This window comes from Cynocephalus volans, chromosome 7, assembly GCF_027409185.1.
Source record: "Cynocephalus volans isolate mCynVol1 chromosome 7, mCynVol1.pri, whole genome shotgun sequence".
Classification (NCBI taxonomy): domain Eukaryota; kingdom Metazoa; phylum Chordata; class Mammalia; order Dermoptera; family Cynocephalidae; genus Cynocephalus; species Cynocephalus volans.
Genome location: NC_084466.1, coordinates 18,986,506 through 19,005,452, shown reverse-complemented (window position 1 = coordinate 19,005,452; position 18,947 = coordinate 18,986,506). Strand labels below are relative to the sequence as shown.

At 36.0% G+C, this 18,947-nt stretch overlaps 1 protein-coding gene across 1 annotated transcript in view; it reads left to right on the top strand.

The window, feature by feature from the left end:
• GPC6 (glypican 6) overlaps nt 1–18,947 on the top strand; it is a 1,160,507-nt gene that overhangs the window by 294,133 nt on the left and 847,427 nt on the right. The window contains exon 2 of the mRNA XM_063102632.1: nt 10,753–10,911. Coding sequence (XP_062958702.1) covers nt 10,753–10,911 — 159 coding nt within the window. The remainder of the gene's footprint in view (nt 1–10,752; nt 10,912–18,947) is intronic.

Genomic DNA, 18,947 nt, shown 5'->3' with positions numbered 1-18,947 from the left:
GAATTGTAAAATGTTGGATATTATGGAGTTTTATTGTCATGGAGGCAGACAATTTAAGAAATACACATTTATAGACTGTACCATAGATCTTGTAACATTTCTAGCTGCCTTTTCCTTTTGTTACTTTACCTATATGATATGATCAGCATATAGTCATGCTTTTACAGATGCCTACTAAAACTGCAGTATTTTATGGGGAAGAAAAATAATTTTCCATAAAGGCTTACATGCAGTTTAATTTGATTAGGTTCTTAATCACTCTCACCCAGACTTGGCCCCTTTACTGAATTGGTCTGAACTAGTTTACAGCTATTGGGCTTTGAACAGTAAATCCTAACTTCTCAAGTGAGCTGTCATATGATTTAGTAAAAATGCTGATCTGCTGTTATCAGGGTCAAAAACAAGCACTTCGTAAATTGGTTTATTGTATATCACCCTGGGATCTCCAAATTCAGTAGTAAAAATGGCTAACTTTGAGTAAGCAAAGATGGGTATGGGGTTACAGCTGCAATAAACTTGAAATTGATCATCATCTGTGGGTGAATTTGTAGGAGGCAATTGGTTTGATTTATACCATATGGGTTGCAGAAAACGAAAGATGAAGTCAGCATCTCTGGTCGGTTGAGTTGCAGTTACAGAAGGTCCTTGGGAGCTGGTGAATTACTGTTTGCTTGGGTTTGGCGAGCTGTATTGGAGCAGCCTAACTAGATTTAACCAAGCTTGCCACAGACAAGACATCTGTAAAAAGGAAAAATATATCATTCAGAGAAGACACATTCAGGTTGTAGGATTAAGAACATCTTTGAACTTCTAACTATGAAGTTTTTGGCAATTCCTAAGTTAAGTATAGCAAATGAATTGTGAGCATATTTATGAATATTCCCCAAATTTTCCCATTTGGGGGTTTAGCAGTTAGCCTCTCTTTTGGGTATCAAGATAATATGTTTATGAAACACAAGTGTAAAATAAGCCTCTATCTCTTTCTCTCTCTTTATACACACACACACACACACACACACACACACACATATCTTTATAAATACATATAATATATATATTTAGGAAGCATGATAAAGACATAGACATCTCTAAAAATACTTCCAGAGAGGACACCATGATGTCACTTTAGAAAAAAGAAAACATACGTAAAATCAGCCAAACCTATTTACATGAGCATTGGCTATTTATGGTTTTACAACTATGCATTAGTAAGTGGGCTCTTTGCTCTTTCTATCACTGCTTGCACTGTAATATCAAACTTTGGCTTCCAAACTTTTTGCCCACAATCTACCATAAAAAATACATCGTATGAGCTGGCTGGTTAGTTCAGTTGGTTAGAGCGTGGTGTTGAGATTATCAAGGTCCAGGGTTCAATTGCTGTACCAGCCAGCTACCAAAACAAAAAGAAGGAAAGAAAGAAATACATTTTATATTGCAACACAATGCATATATGATATATACAACTGGAGCAAAATGTTCACAAGAAATATCCTTACTTCATATGATGGGCTCTGAAATAATCTATTCTATTTTAAAATTGAAAGCTGATGGCCACCTGCTATGCCATTTCAGGTCCTTCAGTTTGAGCCACTTGAGTCACTTAGTTGTTCCCATCTGGTATTGAAATTAATGAGATAGGCAATAGTACAACTACTTGCCTAGAAATCGAGTAAGCAGAGTTACGATCAAAGAGCCCCTACAATTAAAACTGACCTTATAAGGGGCATCAAAGTCCGGGAGATGGGTGGGTAATGGACACAAAGAATAATTACAATTTGTAATGATGAACATGTTAATCGTACTGATTTGATCATTACATACTCTACACAAATACTGACAGGTCAACTCTGTACCCCATAAATATATATGATCAATTATATTTCAATGAAAAAATTAAAAAATAAATTAGTTTTTTAAAAGTTGCAGTAATTCAAATTTTCTTCTGAGATTTTTCTATTCATTAATTTTTTTATTAATGCTGGGAAATAACATGGGATGTGTGTGTGTGCATGTGTTATTCTAGATACACATATAAATTCTTGATTATCTTTTGTGTAAAGGCAGTGCTTTTAAATGTCTGAAAGTTTTACTTGTATAAATTAAATAATTACATACATTTAAAACAAGGAGAAACGCCTCTATTTAAAAATGATCAAAGAATTTACACATTGAGTTATTTTATAGCATACCAGAGCCAAGGTTAGATGTGAGAAAATGGAAAGATAGCATTTCACATTCCAGATGCTTCGTGCTTTCTGGGACCGCCTCGCCTTCAAGTGCTGCCTGCTCCCCGCCCCACCTCACCTCATCGCATACTCTTTATCCATTGTATGTTCTGATCACACCTTCTGCTGTGCTTATCCTTACCCCAGTCAGCTTCTCTGAAGTAGGTAAAGACCAGAAACATTGGCAGAAGAACTATGAAGGTTGTTCTCTATCATCTAGAGGAGCATATTCGAAATTCTGTCTGTGCAACTGTTGGAACAGATTTAAACAAGTTAACTTTTGGTTGCATTCAGAGGAGCTATTTTTGCAAAAGGCAGAGTGAAAATTTTAGAACTACAAAAGTTAGCATTGAAAGTCTTTATCAGGAAATTAACAACATCAAAGGATGACAATAATATAGGTTGTTTGAATGATAAAATCTACTGAAGTAGAACATTAATTAAATTTCCTAAAACCTGTGTAGAAGTTTGAACATTTCTGATTATGGTGCTGAACAACTTCACTAAACACAAGAGCAGCTCTTAAAGATATGAAAGGATTATTTTTAACTCTTCGCACTAAAAAATGTTGAAAAGTGCTTATTTGGGGGTTTGGGGAATTTGAACTTAAGGAAATGAACTGGAACATACGTTTAAAAAATGTTCCTTTCCTACTTTCTGCCAGTCCTGATTGGCTTGTATAGGAACTTCATGAGACTAAGAACAGTCCAGGTCTGTTAATGCCAGTTGAAATGATCTTAGCTATCAGAAATTTTAGCTAAAAGTTAACTTCATCTAGAATATTTTATTTCCCTTCACCTGTTTCCTTAAATTATTTGCTCCAGTCAGCTTCCTAGGCACCAGATGAACAAAATGAATGATTATTTGAGGAGATATATCAAATGGTGAGGAGATTGTGTCGCTTGGTACCAGACACACCCATTGACTACAAGGATTTCACCAGTTTGAGGATGAGAGAACATTGCGATAGACCGTATGCTCTGAAGAAGGCCCAGTCTAAAACCAACATTGCACTCTAATCAAATAGAATTTGGAGGCTCTGAAATTGAAGCTTTCTGTTTTGTGAGATCTTGCTATCAGCTTTCCACTTTTTAGTTTTTAGTTTCCTGCCCTCAAGGTAGTAATTTCCCTCTGTGCTCCAAAGCTCTATAAAAGCCAAAAGTCTGGATGGCCATAGTCTGTGATATGTGGCTTATTCTGGGCTCTTCGTTTCTGTCATTTGTTTGTTTGGAATGTGCATTTTGAGGTCCCTGAGTGTCACCTCTGAGAGCAGAGAGTTTGCTGAAGCCAACCTGCAGAGGCTGGCTTGTGTGGTAACGAGGTCTTGCTGTCGCCTGCTCTTTCCCACTGTGCCACTCACCAACTCTGTTCCTGGCAGTTTTCAGACCCAGGGTCATCCCTGGAGAGATGGTGGTCTGGCAGAATCACATTTCTGCTGTCACCTTAGCATTTTGGAGTGAAAATGAACATCTGGGCAGGCATTTGGGAAAAGACATTGTAAAGAGTGACATGTAGTTGAAAAGGGCATGTAGAGGGAGAAACAGCCCCATCTCTTCTTTCTTGGAAAACAGATGACAATTTATGGTCTGATTGTTTATCCCTGAGCTCATTCTGTAACTTCCTGGTGGAGCTCTCTTCTTCCCCATCTACAGTTTCCCTTATTTATTTTAGAGCTAGTGAAGAGCCCTGTAAAAAATGCAGGAACTTAGGGAATTAATTGGCATTAACTTCAAGTGCCCAAGAAAGCATCAATTTGTGTGATCCTGGTACATGACCTTGTATCTGAACTTGTCATACGATGTGCACATAGAAGGTTTTCAATATATGTTTGATGAATAAAAGTATAGTTATCATAGTTTCAATTCCACATTTTCTGCTTGTACAGTCTCTTATCCTGATCTTCTTTATTATTAGTGGGCCTGGGGGCATCTAGCTCCTTTCCAGTTGAGTTAAATGTTGTATCTAATTCTATATTAGACATATCATAAAGAACCTAAGGCAATTTGAGAAAGGAGTGTGAATGGGAAACTCTTAAAGGACAATACTTTGTCCTTCTCCATAAGTTATAACTTTGGAATAATCCCATTATTATATCAAATACTTGTAAGTGTCAGGAAGTATTTAAGCTGAGAAAAGTTTTTCATATTCTTGTATTTGGAGAAATTGGAATAGGAAGAGTCAGAGCTGGTTTCTTTGCTATTTTGATAGCAAAATAGCTGTCATGTATGATTTCAGAAAGTAAATATTTCAGGCGTTGCAGGCCATATGGTCTCTGTCATACTAAAGATGGGTGTGGCTGTGTGCTGATAAAACTTTGTCTATGGGCACTTGAATTTGAATTTCATTAAACTTTCACATAGAAGAAAATATTCTTCATTTGATTTATTTATTTTTTTCATCCATAGCTTACAGGTCCTACAAAAACAGGTGGTGTAGAGGATTTAGCCCAGAGGCCATGGTTTGCAGACCCCTGTTCTATGGGGAAAAAAAACAATTAAGCCCAAGCAGAACAAATTTCCCTAAACCTCTGATCATTCGGAATCATCAGGTTGTTTTGGCGAGTATCAATGGCTTCCCATGAGTGGGACAGAGGAGCTGCATGTCAGTGCTTTCATTCTCCCATAACCTTCCTGTCTCGTAATGTGTTAAAAAGAAAAAATTCAGCCACACATTCAGACACTGACTTGGTAGCAAGCCCTAAGCCAGTCATGCACCTGGTCCCGTACGTTTGGGAATGTCGTGGTGCTTTCTCCCTTGCTCTCTAATAAGCACTTAGTGTGAAAGATTTACTCCAAGGCTGACATGATGATCTTCCAACATCAGGATTCTTCAAAACTGTGCTGATGTTAGTAAGCAGAGCTCTCCCTGGGTGGTGTTGGGACCCAGGACTAACATCCTAGATCAAGGAATTAGGTTGCTAGGCATGCACATTTCTTAAGCTTCGTTTATGCAGTGGGAAAAGAGCCTATGAACCCTTTCCCAATTTTTTTTTTTTTTTACTTTTTTTTTATTGTGGTAAAATATACACAACATAAGTTTAACTATTTTAAACATTTTACTGTGTACAGTTTAGTGGCATCAAGTACCTTCATATTGTGTGATCATCACCATTATCCATCTCTAGAACCTTTTCATCTTCCCAAACTTAAACTCGGTAACCATTAAATAATAACTCTCCATTCTCCCCTACCCTCATCCCTTACTAACCACCATTCTACTGCCGGTCTCCAGGAACTTGTCTATTCTAGGTACCTCATTTAAGTGGAATCATAAAATATTTGTCCTCTTGTGACTGGCTTATTTCACTTAGCGTAATGTCCTCAAGGTTCATCCATGCTGTCACAGGTATCTGTGCTTCTGCATTCTTTTTTATGGCTGAATAATGTTTCATTATATGTGTGTAGCACAGTTTGTTTACCCATTCACCCATAAATGGACATTTTGGTTGTTTCCACCTTTTGCTTCTAGTAAATAGTGCTGCCAACCTGGCATTTTGAATAATGTTTATTTTACCTATGAACATTGATAGCAACATACTTTATGGCAATTAATAAATCCTGGAATTAATTAAGATAATTGGATTCCTGTTTGTATTACTCTAAATGCTAAATAACTGCCCCAGGGTGTAGATTAAGGTTTATAGACACACACACACATACATCTCAGTGTATATACTGAAGCCTTTTAAAGTAAACAACTCGAAGCAATATTACAGTTAGGCAAAAAATTTTCATTTTTGTCAATCTATCTGTTTTTCCCTAGACAGATGCAAAATACTCCACACTAAAGGTAACTGTTGAACAGCAGGCTTTTCCAAATGAGTGATACTAATGAAGAAAGCCTACTCAGACTGTGACGTGAAAGTTTGCTGAAGAGACCTCCAACTGCCCCAACACCTATGCGTCTTTTCCTTCCAGAAAAAGTTTTTACAGGTTTTCTGTTACCATAGTTTAGAGACACTAAGATGTATGACATGACTATTGGTGACTTGATCCTGCTCAGCATTTCTGGTTTTTTGCTATAATACGAGGAAATTACATGCCCTCCAATAAATGGATAGTTCTTGTTAATTTAACATTGATGTCTGGCAAAATTTTGAAAATGGGGAAAACTCTTTTGCATCTACTACAATTAGTTTGTATTGATTCACTTAAATTTCAGAAAGAATTGAGAGCATATATGTGCAATAAATTATTGTTTGTTGACATCAAATAAATAGTTATCGATTCCAGAAATAGTGAGATACTAGTGCTAGAGAGAGATTTTTTCTGAAGAAAGCCATTTTTTCTTATCAAGTCATTTTCTGTATTTATAAATGTGGAGTTTTCATCCTTTTGCTTATTAATTAGAATGTTTAATGTTTGACATTATTATTTTATAAGTTAACATTTTGAAATAATTACTCAGATATATTTCATATTTTAGTTTATAAAATTTAATGTCAACTGTAGTGATTTCTAGGCACTGAGTTAAATCTTTTCCCTGCATTGTCCTCTACCCTGTTTTCATTATTTCAATTTTTACAGGTGGGGAATCAAGATGTTAAGCAGCTCATTGTAACATCACATAGCTAATAGCGGCAAGGTCAAATCATAACATGTCTAATTTTAATACTCATGTTAATGTAATTATGGCCAATATAGTATCACAGTAGAAAAATTAAATCAAAATAAAGAACTTAAAATACCAAAAAAACTGTAAAATAATTTTCAAAAATGAACAGCCCTTTAATATTGAGTGAAGGAAGAAATGGTGTAGCAACATTATGGAATGGTAAGTGATAGTAACTTGCAGAATGAAAGGTGGCCTGCATTCCTTGACATGAAACCACCTATAACTTAAAGAACCCCCAGCCTATTTGGAAATATAGTGAATCAGCCCTGTGTGGGTTTAGATGAAAAATCTAGAGTGGCTGTGGCCCTGGGTCATCCTTAAGCTGACATGGTACCTGACGTCTAGATATTTAAGTTTTTCTTCTAACTAGTAACTGACTAAACATTTCTGGGAAGGGCAAGACACATTCAACTCCAAATTCTTCTGATCTCTATATTAGATTTGTGTGTTTGCAAAATAATAACCTGAAGTCTATTATTATCTATTCAATAGATATGAGAGGCCAAAAGTCACATATCTGTACCCACTTTGAATGAATATTTAGTATTAACAACTTTGCTGAATGTTCCTTTCTCTGACCTGTTATAAACCATTTTTTAAATCCCCATACTGTACATCCTATTTTGCCCTACTCTATTTCCTACTCAATTATGCAAAAATGACATGTCCATTTCTCAAGATTTAGTACATCAGGGCTGCATTCTCCCTCTGAATCATTAAAATTGAACTTACAACAAAATGTGTGGGACTTCTGGTGAAAAACTGACCAAGAGAAAGTAAATATTTTATGTCCTAAGGGAAATATTTGTATTTGGAATATTTGTAGAAGAAACCCCATGGATCTACATTCATGAAATGAGATCTGATGAGAGGCATTATAATTTTTAATCAATCCAAGGAAATCAGTATTTTATTTCAAGTGATAAATAAAAAAAGAAAGGTACTTACTTCTTAGTGAGACAACTTTAAACCAAAATCATTTCATGTGGGATGTGTATGTGTGTGTGTAGATGTAGGGTCAGGGAAATATACATAACAGCCTGCAGTGTTAGATTGTTCATAAAACTGGAAATGTTCTCAAGAATTCAGCTCAATTCTCCTCCTTTAGATGGGTCCCTGGCAGGGAGAAAACTAGAGAGTTGGAGAGATGGAGATAGGCAACCATGGAGAGAGAAAGTGAAGGGATAGGGATATCATTTAAATCCGTGACATTGATTCACACAGTGGTCATGTGCCCCAGACCATGAATAAAACTAAGCTAGAATCAGCCATTTTTTGCTGCCTAAATTTCCTGAAGGTGATTGAAAATGAAAAGCATCGTACAAGTAGCCAGGCAAAGAAGTGTTGGGGCGGGGGGTATATATGTGTGTGTGAAAGAAATGAAGGAATGAACTGAGACCCGTAGGAAAACATTGATCAAAGTAGAGATAATGGAACTAATAAAATTACCTATTATCTGGGTGGTATTCTCAACAGTACTGGGTACTCTACTGATGAATTAAATATTTTTCCTTTAGAAAATCTTTTCACTTTATGCGCTGCCCATATCATCTGTCTTTTGCATAAAATGCAACTTCACTGGATGTTCTGTTTTTCAAATACCCATGAGCGTGATCAGAATCTTCAAAATAATATTTTTTGAGAAAAATCTTGAATGACAATATAAAAGTTAGTAGAAGACTTAGAGGTTTTGCTTGTGGGTTATTTTTGTCCTTATCAATTGGGCTTGATATTTTATAAAAAGAATATTGAAGAGAATTAGTGATTAGTGGATCACTTGCTTTTGATAAAGTCATACTTATTTCTCCCCAGTGTCTTAAGCTCTAAAACCACGCTTCTTAATGGGATGTGGGTATCTGAATCACTTTGGGAAAAATTTCACGATTCATATTGTTCTGGGCCTCCCCATTTTAGAATTGGCAAAATCTTCAAGTCAAAGATGATCAAGAAAACACCTATAGTTGAACAAGTTTGGTTGTCATTCATTGTAGGAGTGAGAATATACTATGGAGAACCATGGGGTGTCTCAGGAAGAGGGTGTTAGAAAGAAATCTGTTATAGGATTTGGAATTTGGTTTGGTGATTTGGGGGAGGTTCCAAAGAACTAGGGGTTCACCTGGTCTTGGATGTTGTCAGGAAGCAGAGGTAATTTCACAATAAGGTAATTCTTTGATGAGGTATCTCAATAAATCTTACCAATAAGATGGTAGACTCATACAAGGACAAATCTGTGAATGATAAAGAAGTAACCAGTCTGCCATTTTGGTTGGAAAAGGAGGTATTTGTTACTTTTCAGATGGCACAGTGTTTTCTGTGCTTAGACAAAATTATGGAGTGGTCTTGTTTGGTGTCATTTTATCATGGTCTCACAGTAATTTTGTCTGAGGTTGGTATTCTGTGAGATTTTTTATATGTAATAAGAGAAGGAAGGGCCAGGCTGGCTTCTGATCGTCGAGGGCAGCCTTTTTTTCTTTCTTCATATCTGCCTCCTGCCTTCCTGTAGCGAAACTGTGGTGACTATATTTTTAATGAAATACTTCCAAATTCTTATTACAAAATAGTTTAGCCATACAGAAAAACTAAATATAATATAATAAACACTATGTCCATCAAATAGCTTTAGAAATAAAAGATTATAGATAAAGGCATTTGAGCATTTCTCTCAAACCTAATCCCTCCTAGAAGGGAGATACTAACCTGAATTTGATGTTTATCATTCTCGAGAACGGTCCATTTCCTTTCAAAAATGTTTATATGATTTTTATAGTCTCCTTCCATTATAAGAATTATATAAAATCTAACTTTAATTCATACTTATGATCATTTTTTTTTTATTCTGGTGTTGTTTTAAATAGGAGTTTAAGCAACAAACTACGTGAGGAACTCTGAGACACATTCTTTTCACACTGGGTCATAAGACACACGTTTTATAAGTGCTGTTAAATATTATAAGTGAATTTTAATCACAGCATCAAGTAGTTTGTTCATTTTGTTTTCAATGCCCTAAAGTGACGGTAATCGCAGGGACAATTTGCTGGTTTTATTTAGCAAGACATTGGGTGGATTTTCCTCCTTCTCTCCACAGGCTCCGATAAACATTTTTGACAGTAACTGAGCTGCATCAATTGGAAATTCACATTTTATGTAATAACAAACCATTTTAATTTCATGTAGAAAGGATTGGCTTTTACTTGCAAATCGCACTGAAGAAAGCAATATTGTCAAAAGAGGTGGCCACGTATATCATGAAATAAACCAGTTGAATTAAATACAAGACTTTCATTCCCTTTTATTCTACATTTCCATATAATGTAAGCATTAATTAAACCCATCAGTGACTTCCTCCTTCCAGGAGAACATTTTTTGTCTAACAAGAAATGTTACCTGAGAGAATGTGAATGTGTGGCACATGGGACCTGCCATTTAAAATACACTGACTTTAACCTAGACAAAAGCTGATGCAGTCCCACAGACAGGCTGGCAGAAAGAAAACAGAAGGAACTATCACCATCTTTTCTTGTCCTTGCTGTCTAATGCACTAGGGTGATGGGACTACTGGAAATGTCATTTGCCTTGCTTGAGGTTTCCAAAGACAAGCATACTTACAACTCTATTACATCTCCTGTTACCCAGTGTTACTTGATGCATTTCAAATAAAAGCAGGAAATAAGCCATGGTCTACTGAGGTTTTTAATATATCTGCATTTACAGGATGGGTACCAGAGACAACTTAAGTCCACCAGGTGTTTGAAATGTTACAAGCACTGATGTGCTGAGGCCCCGATAGAGTCCCTGGGGATGGCTGGAGTGAACAAGTACCCCAGGATCTGAGAGAAATTTTAGAGAAGCGAAATCTCTGAAATCTAACAAAAGTTCTTATAATTCCAAACTAACGTTTAACGTCTCATTGCAGGGGAACATCTAAGAATCTGTCCTCAGGAATATACATGCTGCACCACAGAAATGGAAGACAAGTTAAGCCAACAGAGCAAACTCGAGTTTGAAAACCTTGTAGAAGAGACGAGCCATTTTGTACGCACCACCTTCGTGTCCAGGCACAAGAAATTTGATGGTAGGTGCAAGTTTCCACGTCACTCTGATATAGGCATGCTTTTCTATGCGAATCTTGGTGTTATATGAAAAACATGTTAAGAGGGAACTTTTCTTCCTCTCTTAAACATTTATAGTATTGTCTATTTTTAGAAAAAGCATGAGCTTTCTTGACAACATGTTATTTTTATAGTAATATCTTAGTAAAACCTGAGTTAACAAAGAGCTGTTTTGCAAATAAATCTTTGCCTGCGAGATTTATTCTAAAAGATTTAGCTCAATTTTTCATCATTAGAATGATCCTAATTCAGGTTTTGTTACACGGTAGCTTGACTTCAGTTTTCTTGTGGGGATTTTCTTGGAAAAAAATGTCATTTAAGATTATTTAAAACAGCATCACTTTTAAGAGGACAGGCTTGTTTTAAGTGCCAGTGATGGTGACTCCTTTATTTTAGCGTTCATAGCTATAATAATGTAGCACATTTCACATTACAGTTGTGAATTCTGCATAGGACTAACCCTCTTTTGATTTCCTGACTATAAGCAATCAACTTCATTTCTATATTCAATTTATTAAGTAAACATTTTTGTTTTAGAAAACACAAAGATGGAAAGTAGTTATTACTAGGATATCAGCATTGAATTTTCTCATTAGAGCCCTAAGAACATATTCAAAAGCAATCTGATTTTTTAAAACAGTATCAAAAATGATAACAATAAAGTTAATATTTTTGGATGATGTGTCGTTTTTAGTGCTCTAAGAAATGGATGTACCTTACTATGATTCATGTAAACCAGACTTGCAAATTGTGGTGAGCCTTCCTTGGGTCCCCTTGGTGATATGAAGTGGCCCGAGGGCAGCAGAGCTGCTATTAATTTTTGTCACACTCTTCAGTCAATATACAACAGGGCCAGTTTTAAAAAGGCTTGCAAAAGTTTTTCTTTTTTCTTTTCTGCATAGTAGGTAAAATGTTCTGACTCATTGCTGTTTTAAACTATTACGGCAACACTGATTTCTTTCAAATCAGTTCTCCAAGTTATAAAAGACAGGTCCACTCAGTATTTTCAGTGCTCATGATATGATATTTTCCACGTAAGTGTTTGGAACTTCGTCTTTCTGCAAGTATATTTCAACATCTTTGTATTCTTTCTCTGCCTCTCTCTTGGGTATAACTTTATATGTGGATGTATATGAAAATAATTTCATATTTAGCTGTGATGCTGGGAATGTTGCTCCCTTGAATGCACTTTGGCAGTACTTGAGGGCTGCCATTGATTGACATATTACACATCCAGGGACATTCAGGAGTCCCCGATGGGGCTCTGTGTTTGGGGGACTACAACCTTTCATTTCAAATTGAGGCAAATTGAGACATCTAGTTATTTATTACAGAAAGCAGGTGAGAACGACTTTTACCTGTCTTTAGAAAATAATTCTAGTGCTTTTATAAAACTGTACTCTAAAGTGATGTTGAGATAATTCCAGGACAGTATTCATGGTAGATACTATATGTTATTTTTATGAAAAATATTTAATTAGATGTTAGGGAGCTTCATGGGGAGGTGATTTTTTAAACAAGTGAACAAGACTGAGCCAGATACCTCTTGCATTATCATATCAATCACTTTTAATATCTTTCGATCTACGATTCTTAATACCAGATCTCATTTGTCTTATTAAAGGAACCACTCTTTCTCTTTTCCTCTGTCTCTCCCTCTCTTTTTACAGGTGTGTTTTAAATTGTTCTAACATAATTAGGGCTGTGATGTCAATCAGTTTGACAGCCCATTGATTTTGCTAAGATTAGATCTGACTTGGTGTGATGAATTCTTTAGGAACAGTGCATTTCTTTGCAATTTCATTTACTGGGATGGGAGAGAAATTAAGATTATTTTTCAAGGATACTTTCATCCAGACTTTTTAGAAAATCTAAATGTGATCCTAATGAGCTCAGTTCCTGAAGCTTAAAATAATAATAATAATAACAATAATAATAATAATAATAATAATAATAATAATAATAATAATAATAATAATAAAGTCAGTTAAAGAGTCACCTTCATAATTTCTCCACTCTCTCTAGGCCACTTAATGAAGGTCAGTAATACAATTTTTGATTTATCTTCTTAGACCCACAAGGTGATCCCGCTAAGTCACCTTTCACGAATGATGGTTCATTCATGTGGGTAGCTTTCCATTTTTCCCTTGGATTTTTAAAAACACTTTTTCATCGCATTTATTGATGAGTATCAGCTGGTATGAGCACAGAAAAACTATGTAGGATCAGTTGTGGCATGTTACCCTCTGAGTTTTATTTTCCCCCGTAAAATCAATAGGGCTATGAAGGATTTTGAGTTTATGTGTAGTAACTTCCTATCTGGTGATTCATTTTGCCTTACTGCTGGAGTCTCTTGATCTAAGGTGCCTATTCTGAGGTTTTGTCTCTGGTTCCACTTTCTCAGAGGTCTTGACAAGTCATTTAGATTTTTCATGTTTTATTGGCTATATGTTCTTTATTATATGAAAACCCACTGCTTAATTAAAATCAGAAACACACAACTTTTCTTCCTATTTGCATTAAGTACAGTGATAATTTAAATTCCACCTGATACATGTGATCCAGTCCAAACTAAATTCAGAGACTAAATTCAATTACTGTTAATTATTAGTCTCTGGTTTTTGCTTTCCTTATTGTATTAGAAATGTTTTGGTTCCATTTAACTTTTAATTTTGTAACAGTGGTGACTCTGTTTTAAAATTTGAGATTTCAATACACTTAACTTAAAACCACATTCTATTTATGTAATACTTTCCCAATTTTTTCTAATATTTTTTGGACTATTTGGAAGAAACACCGTACAGATTTGCAAATGCTCATTGGAAGCTAAACCTGAATTAATACAAGTTCCTCCCCTGCTTTTCTAAATCACCAAACTTTGTTCCACAACCACATTAGCTCTAGCATTTGTAACTTAGGGGTGATGAATTGAAAAAGTATATATCAATTGCAGCAATTTTATTCTTTGGCAGAGAATCTTCTTATAGCTGAATAGCTTTTTTTCTTTTGAAACAGAATAGAAATGTTATGATGAATGTAAATACAATAGAGGTTTATATTCTTGACACCTGGACTTCTCCAAGGGTCTCACAAGGTATTTGTTTTTCTCCTTTCTCTGGTCAAATCTCCACCTCTGGCTCTCATTACACACCCTTGCAAGCCCCTCACTATTTTGGCTGAGACCTGGCAACTGCAAAAGGCCTCTCAGAACTATAAGAGAGGCTTTTAATATGCTGTTCAGCCAAGGCCAGCTTTTCTGTTGCTCCCAAGGTTAAAACTGTGGATGAAGATGCAGCCAAGTTCCCCTGGCAGGATGGTCACAACATTTTCCCGTCCTTCTCCCCTTTCTCACCTTTGCCAAATACCCCAGGCAGCCTGAAAAACACAAACAAACAAACAAAATCTCATAAAATACAAAGGGAGAGTCATCTTTGTGCAGCCACTCATTTTCCTAGCATTTTTCTGTTTTGTGACTGTCCAACCTGTCCAATTGGCATTTGTGTCTAAATCCCCACTGCTATTGTACTTCTAAATGGCTCATTTGTTTGGATCCCGGGAAATGGAGAACATCCTGACATTCTGAAAGTAGTAATAGCCGTAAGAGGCAACACCTGGCCCTGTTCCTCACCCTTCACAGGTGTTAACCTTCATATCAGGGGTAAACTGCAGTGCAAAGTCACATAGATATGAAATGGCAGAGCCAGGACTCTGTCCCAGCTGAGTGCTCCTGGAACCCTGCTCTCAGCCACCTTGACCCCAGAATCTGTCCCGTGCTTTCCAGTAACCAAGTGTGCTGACATTTCATGGTCAACACTGACTATTCCTCTTTTCCCCTGTCCCCTCCCCCCCCCCCCCCCCCCCCGTCCTGTCCCAGTTATTGTCGGGAGGAAGTGGAAATGACTGGCAGAGGAAAGTGGAAAGAGATTTTTTTTTACTCCTTAAAAAAGAAAATTACCCACCTAAATATAGTCCAGCCCCCAAGGAACCTGGAGCCTCTAGTAGGTAAATGACTTGCCAAGTTTCCACCGAGAAGGATGAAACCAAGATTGTAACCTAATACTTCCATCAGACTTATAAATAGTAATGTTATAGTAAATCAGTATTTGGTTGAAATTCTAAACTTTTATTTGTTTTGAGTGGACACTGGTGAAAAATTATTGCTATTTCTTTAACAAGGCAGTAGCGATAGTGGTGGGTAAAGAATCTAGCCGCATTTTTGGAAAAGACAGAAACAGAATTCAATTGGAATTTTTTCCTAAAAGGGAATTTGTTTTTTCCCCCAAAAATCTTATGGAATCAGTGAAGACATTTTTATTCCCCTTTCCTCACAAAGCAAGTGGTTTGTGTCTTGATCTAGGCACTAGCACTCAGTTCTCCAATAATGTCTGTGAAATGTGGGTTATTCATACACAAGAAAATTTAGTTGAAGGGATATTTTAGTTTGGTTATTTTTTTTCCTTTGGATTTATTTGAGCTGAGATTTATTCACATTTGGAGCTCCATATGATGTTGTTTGTTTAGTATGTTCTTCCTGGTCTTATTATTTTACTTTCCTTCCTGGTTTTTATTTATGTATTTTAATGATATACATTTGTCCGGAGATTTTGGCAGCAAGTGCATTTTTAAAAGCAAAATAAAAAAATTGAACAGTAATTTCCATTCTCATGCAGAACTCGTTCTATAGTAAAACCCTCAGAATACCCATTGTACTGAATGTGGAAATAATTTATATACAGCAGCATAATAATTTTATGCTGCAAATCTGCTTGTATTTTCTTTTTAAATATCATTTCTCATCTATATACTGTAGAGATGACAATAATGTAATGACTGCTTTAAAATATGACCTAATTTTCTCAGAGAATGCACTTATTTGAAAAGTAAAAAAAAAAAAAAACCCTAAGTAGTTTTCCATATGGTGGTAGAATCTTCCATATTTCCTGTCACATGGATGGTATTTTGTGTGTGTGTGTGATTTCAATTTGAAAACATTTATTCAGAACCTCTTATAAAGAAGGCACTTAACCAAGTATGTGGTAGATAAAAAGATGACTAATAATCACTAAAATATGGTCATTGACTGTCAAGGAATTGACCTTGTTGGGGAGACATAAATATGTAACTCACACTAAAGAAGGCAGAATTGATTGTATTCTAAAGTAGAAATCCATTGGAAATAGAAGAGAGGTAATATTCTATTTAGAAGCATCAGAGAAGACTTTCTGGAAGTACTGGCAGTCCAAAACCTTAAGGAATGTCTTAAGATTGTGATAATTAAAGAAGTTGCAGGGGGAGACAAGAGGCACCACAGATTTTGTCTGAATGTCCACAAAGTCCTTAGGGCTTGTTGTAAAAATATTTACTATTGATTTTTTCCCAACAATATCAATGTATTGACAATGAGCATATATCTATTATGTAGATATTCTGTGGAAACGTTTTATTCCTTGTATCAGCCTGCTATTGTTTTGTAACATCCAACTACAAAATTCAAGAGCATAAACAAGGAAGCATTTATTTTTCATTAATACATCTTTGGGTTGGCTAAAGTTTGGCTATGTTAAGCTGTGCTCAACTAGGCTTGACTCGAAACTCTGGATTTGGTCTGGTCTGCTCTAGATCTTCTTTTGGGAACAGCATTCTATTTCAGGCATGTTCTTCTCTCAGTGGAGGCAGGATGCCCATTGAAGCCTTAACTGGAATAAGCACGCTGTCTTCCCAGATCCCATAGGCCAAATTAAATTTCGTGGTAATTCCCAACATCAGTGGGATAGGAGATTATACTACTCCCATGAGGGTGGAGGTCAGGAAAAGAATGACTATTTGTATATCCCAATCTACTATATTCCTCCAGTGACTTCCTGTTACTACTCCCCAAACACTGTTTTACTTACAGTACTAGCTTTTAAAATGGATTTTCTAGGAATTCAAGAGCAAAAATTATTTTCTAAATAAAGCACAGTTAGACACAACTGTTAAACCACTATCTCCCATATCTAACACATAAATACATGCGTAACTACACACACACACACACACACACAGAGCCCACTTCCACGGTGTTATTGCATGAATAAATAGACGTAATATTTCCATTTCTTGTGCTACTGGTTCTCTTAATCATTGTGCAGAATAACAAATTAACTGTACTTCATAAGGGTTTTAACGTTAATCATTGTAGGAAGTAATAAGCTGAATGATCCTTTGCATTTGCTAGGCGACCATGTCAGTGACATGTATTTCATCTGAAGGACACACCTCTTGAAATCAGAATTGCTGTGCTGAATTTTAGAAGTTTGAGAAATAGTCTCACTGGTGTTGGAAAGTAATCTGCCAATTTTCCCCAAGGGCAGACCTTCCAAAAATGAAAATCAGCTAATCAGGGATTTGACTCTGACAGAACTAATGGGCAGGTTTATAAATCATTAATACCTGTGTTTGTACGGTGCTGAAAGAGATGTCCCATGGTAGAAGGTTCTTTAAACTTAGTGTATGTAGAACCCAGATCTTTGTACAAGTGATTTTGCCTCTCTCTTTATTTTTTCCCTTCTTTTATTGCCCCTTTGTACTTTGACAGATCTTTTAAAACTAAGGATGCACACAGCTAATGAGGAGCATCATGGCTTCTGTGATGGACTTCCAATCTTTTTCTAATTCTTAGACCCCTACCACACACCTCAAAGAAACTTGAAAAGCATTAAGCTCCCAGTGTAGTTGTAATATTATCATTTTATTATTACCAATTCCCTTGCATGGCGGCTTTGCCGAGCAGCTGTTTCACAGACAAGCCAATTTCTTTTAAGTATTGCTCTATCAAACTCTGAAACCAGCCCTACCAGAAGGGTTCTTGGTCATGAATGTTAATGAGCAGACAAGTATCTGTTCTGACAGAGGCTCACTAATCCTTTGAGTAAGTATGGGTAAATTACAGGAGAAATTTTATTTAAGTTAAATTGATCTGCCACTGAATAGAGAAAACTGATTTTCTTGTTTTAATGAAAATCAAGAAAAATATTTAATGGGGGTGTAAATTAGAGCTTGCTGGAAACATTTTTGTCTTTAGACCTGAGAGCAGAATAGCTCAGTGTAGGCTGGTTTGACTGCATAGTGTGCATGGTGCCGGTGAACTCTATCTCCAGTGAGGTCTGATATGGGAAATGGAGTAGAAGTTACCTCTTCTCTAACTGGGATTTGGTATCAAGAGATTCTTGATCTTCCTTAGTGATAGGGAAATGGAATAAAAACAGTTATTTCTTCCTCTGTTAGGACAATATAAGATTTCCTTTGTCCAAACAAATAAGATAGGAAAACCATAGGAAAAGCATTTGTATGCTTTTAAGATTCTACCATTCGGAAAATAATGCAGGTGACTCTTTATCTAAAATGACATAATCTTGTCCTGTTGGAGTCCCTGAGGTGGGCAGATAGAAGGAACAAGATGAGCAGAAATGTGATCATTGTTCAAGCTCCTTGCTGAGTCCGTGGGGGGTTATTCGAATATTCTTGTTTTTATATATTTTCTGAATTTCCATGATAAAAATAATTTTTAAAAAGAGAGAGCTGACTTGAGTATATACAAGACTGAAAATTTTCCAGAGAGTGAATTCGTTCTAGATGTATGTCAGCTGGTATTGCTACTCTCATTTCTTGTACAGTCAATGATAAATTACACTGAGCACACCATTTTCAAATTACAAAGATGAATACAACTTATAGGGATTTAACTCAGATCAAGGCTATTTGGTTTCTGCTTTCATCCAAGATTTTATTATTGTCCTTTTGGAAATGGTATTTCTAGTTTATCCGCATGAACAGGCCAGCTAAAATGATGCTTAATCTTTAGATCTCCCTGTTAAGTGTGATTCAAAATGTTAAACTCTTGTTTAGAAGATAGACGGACACCAAGATAAGCCAAATATTCAAACACAAACTTTGACAAGATTCAGAAGACAATATGAAACATATATTACAAAATGCATTTCAAATAACATTTCTATAT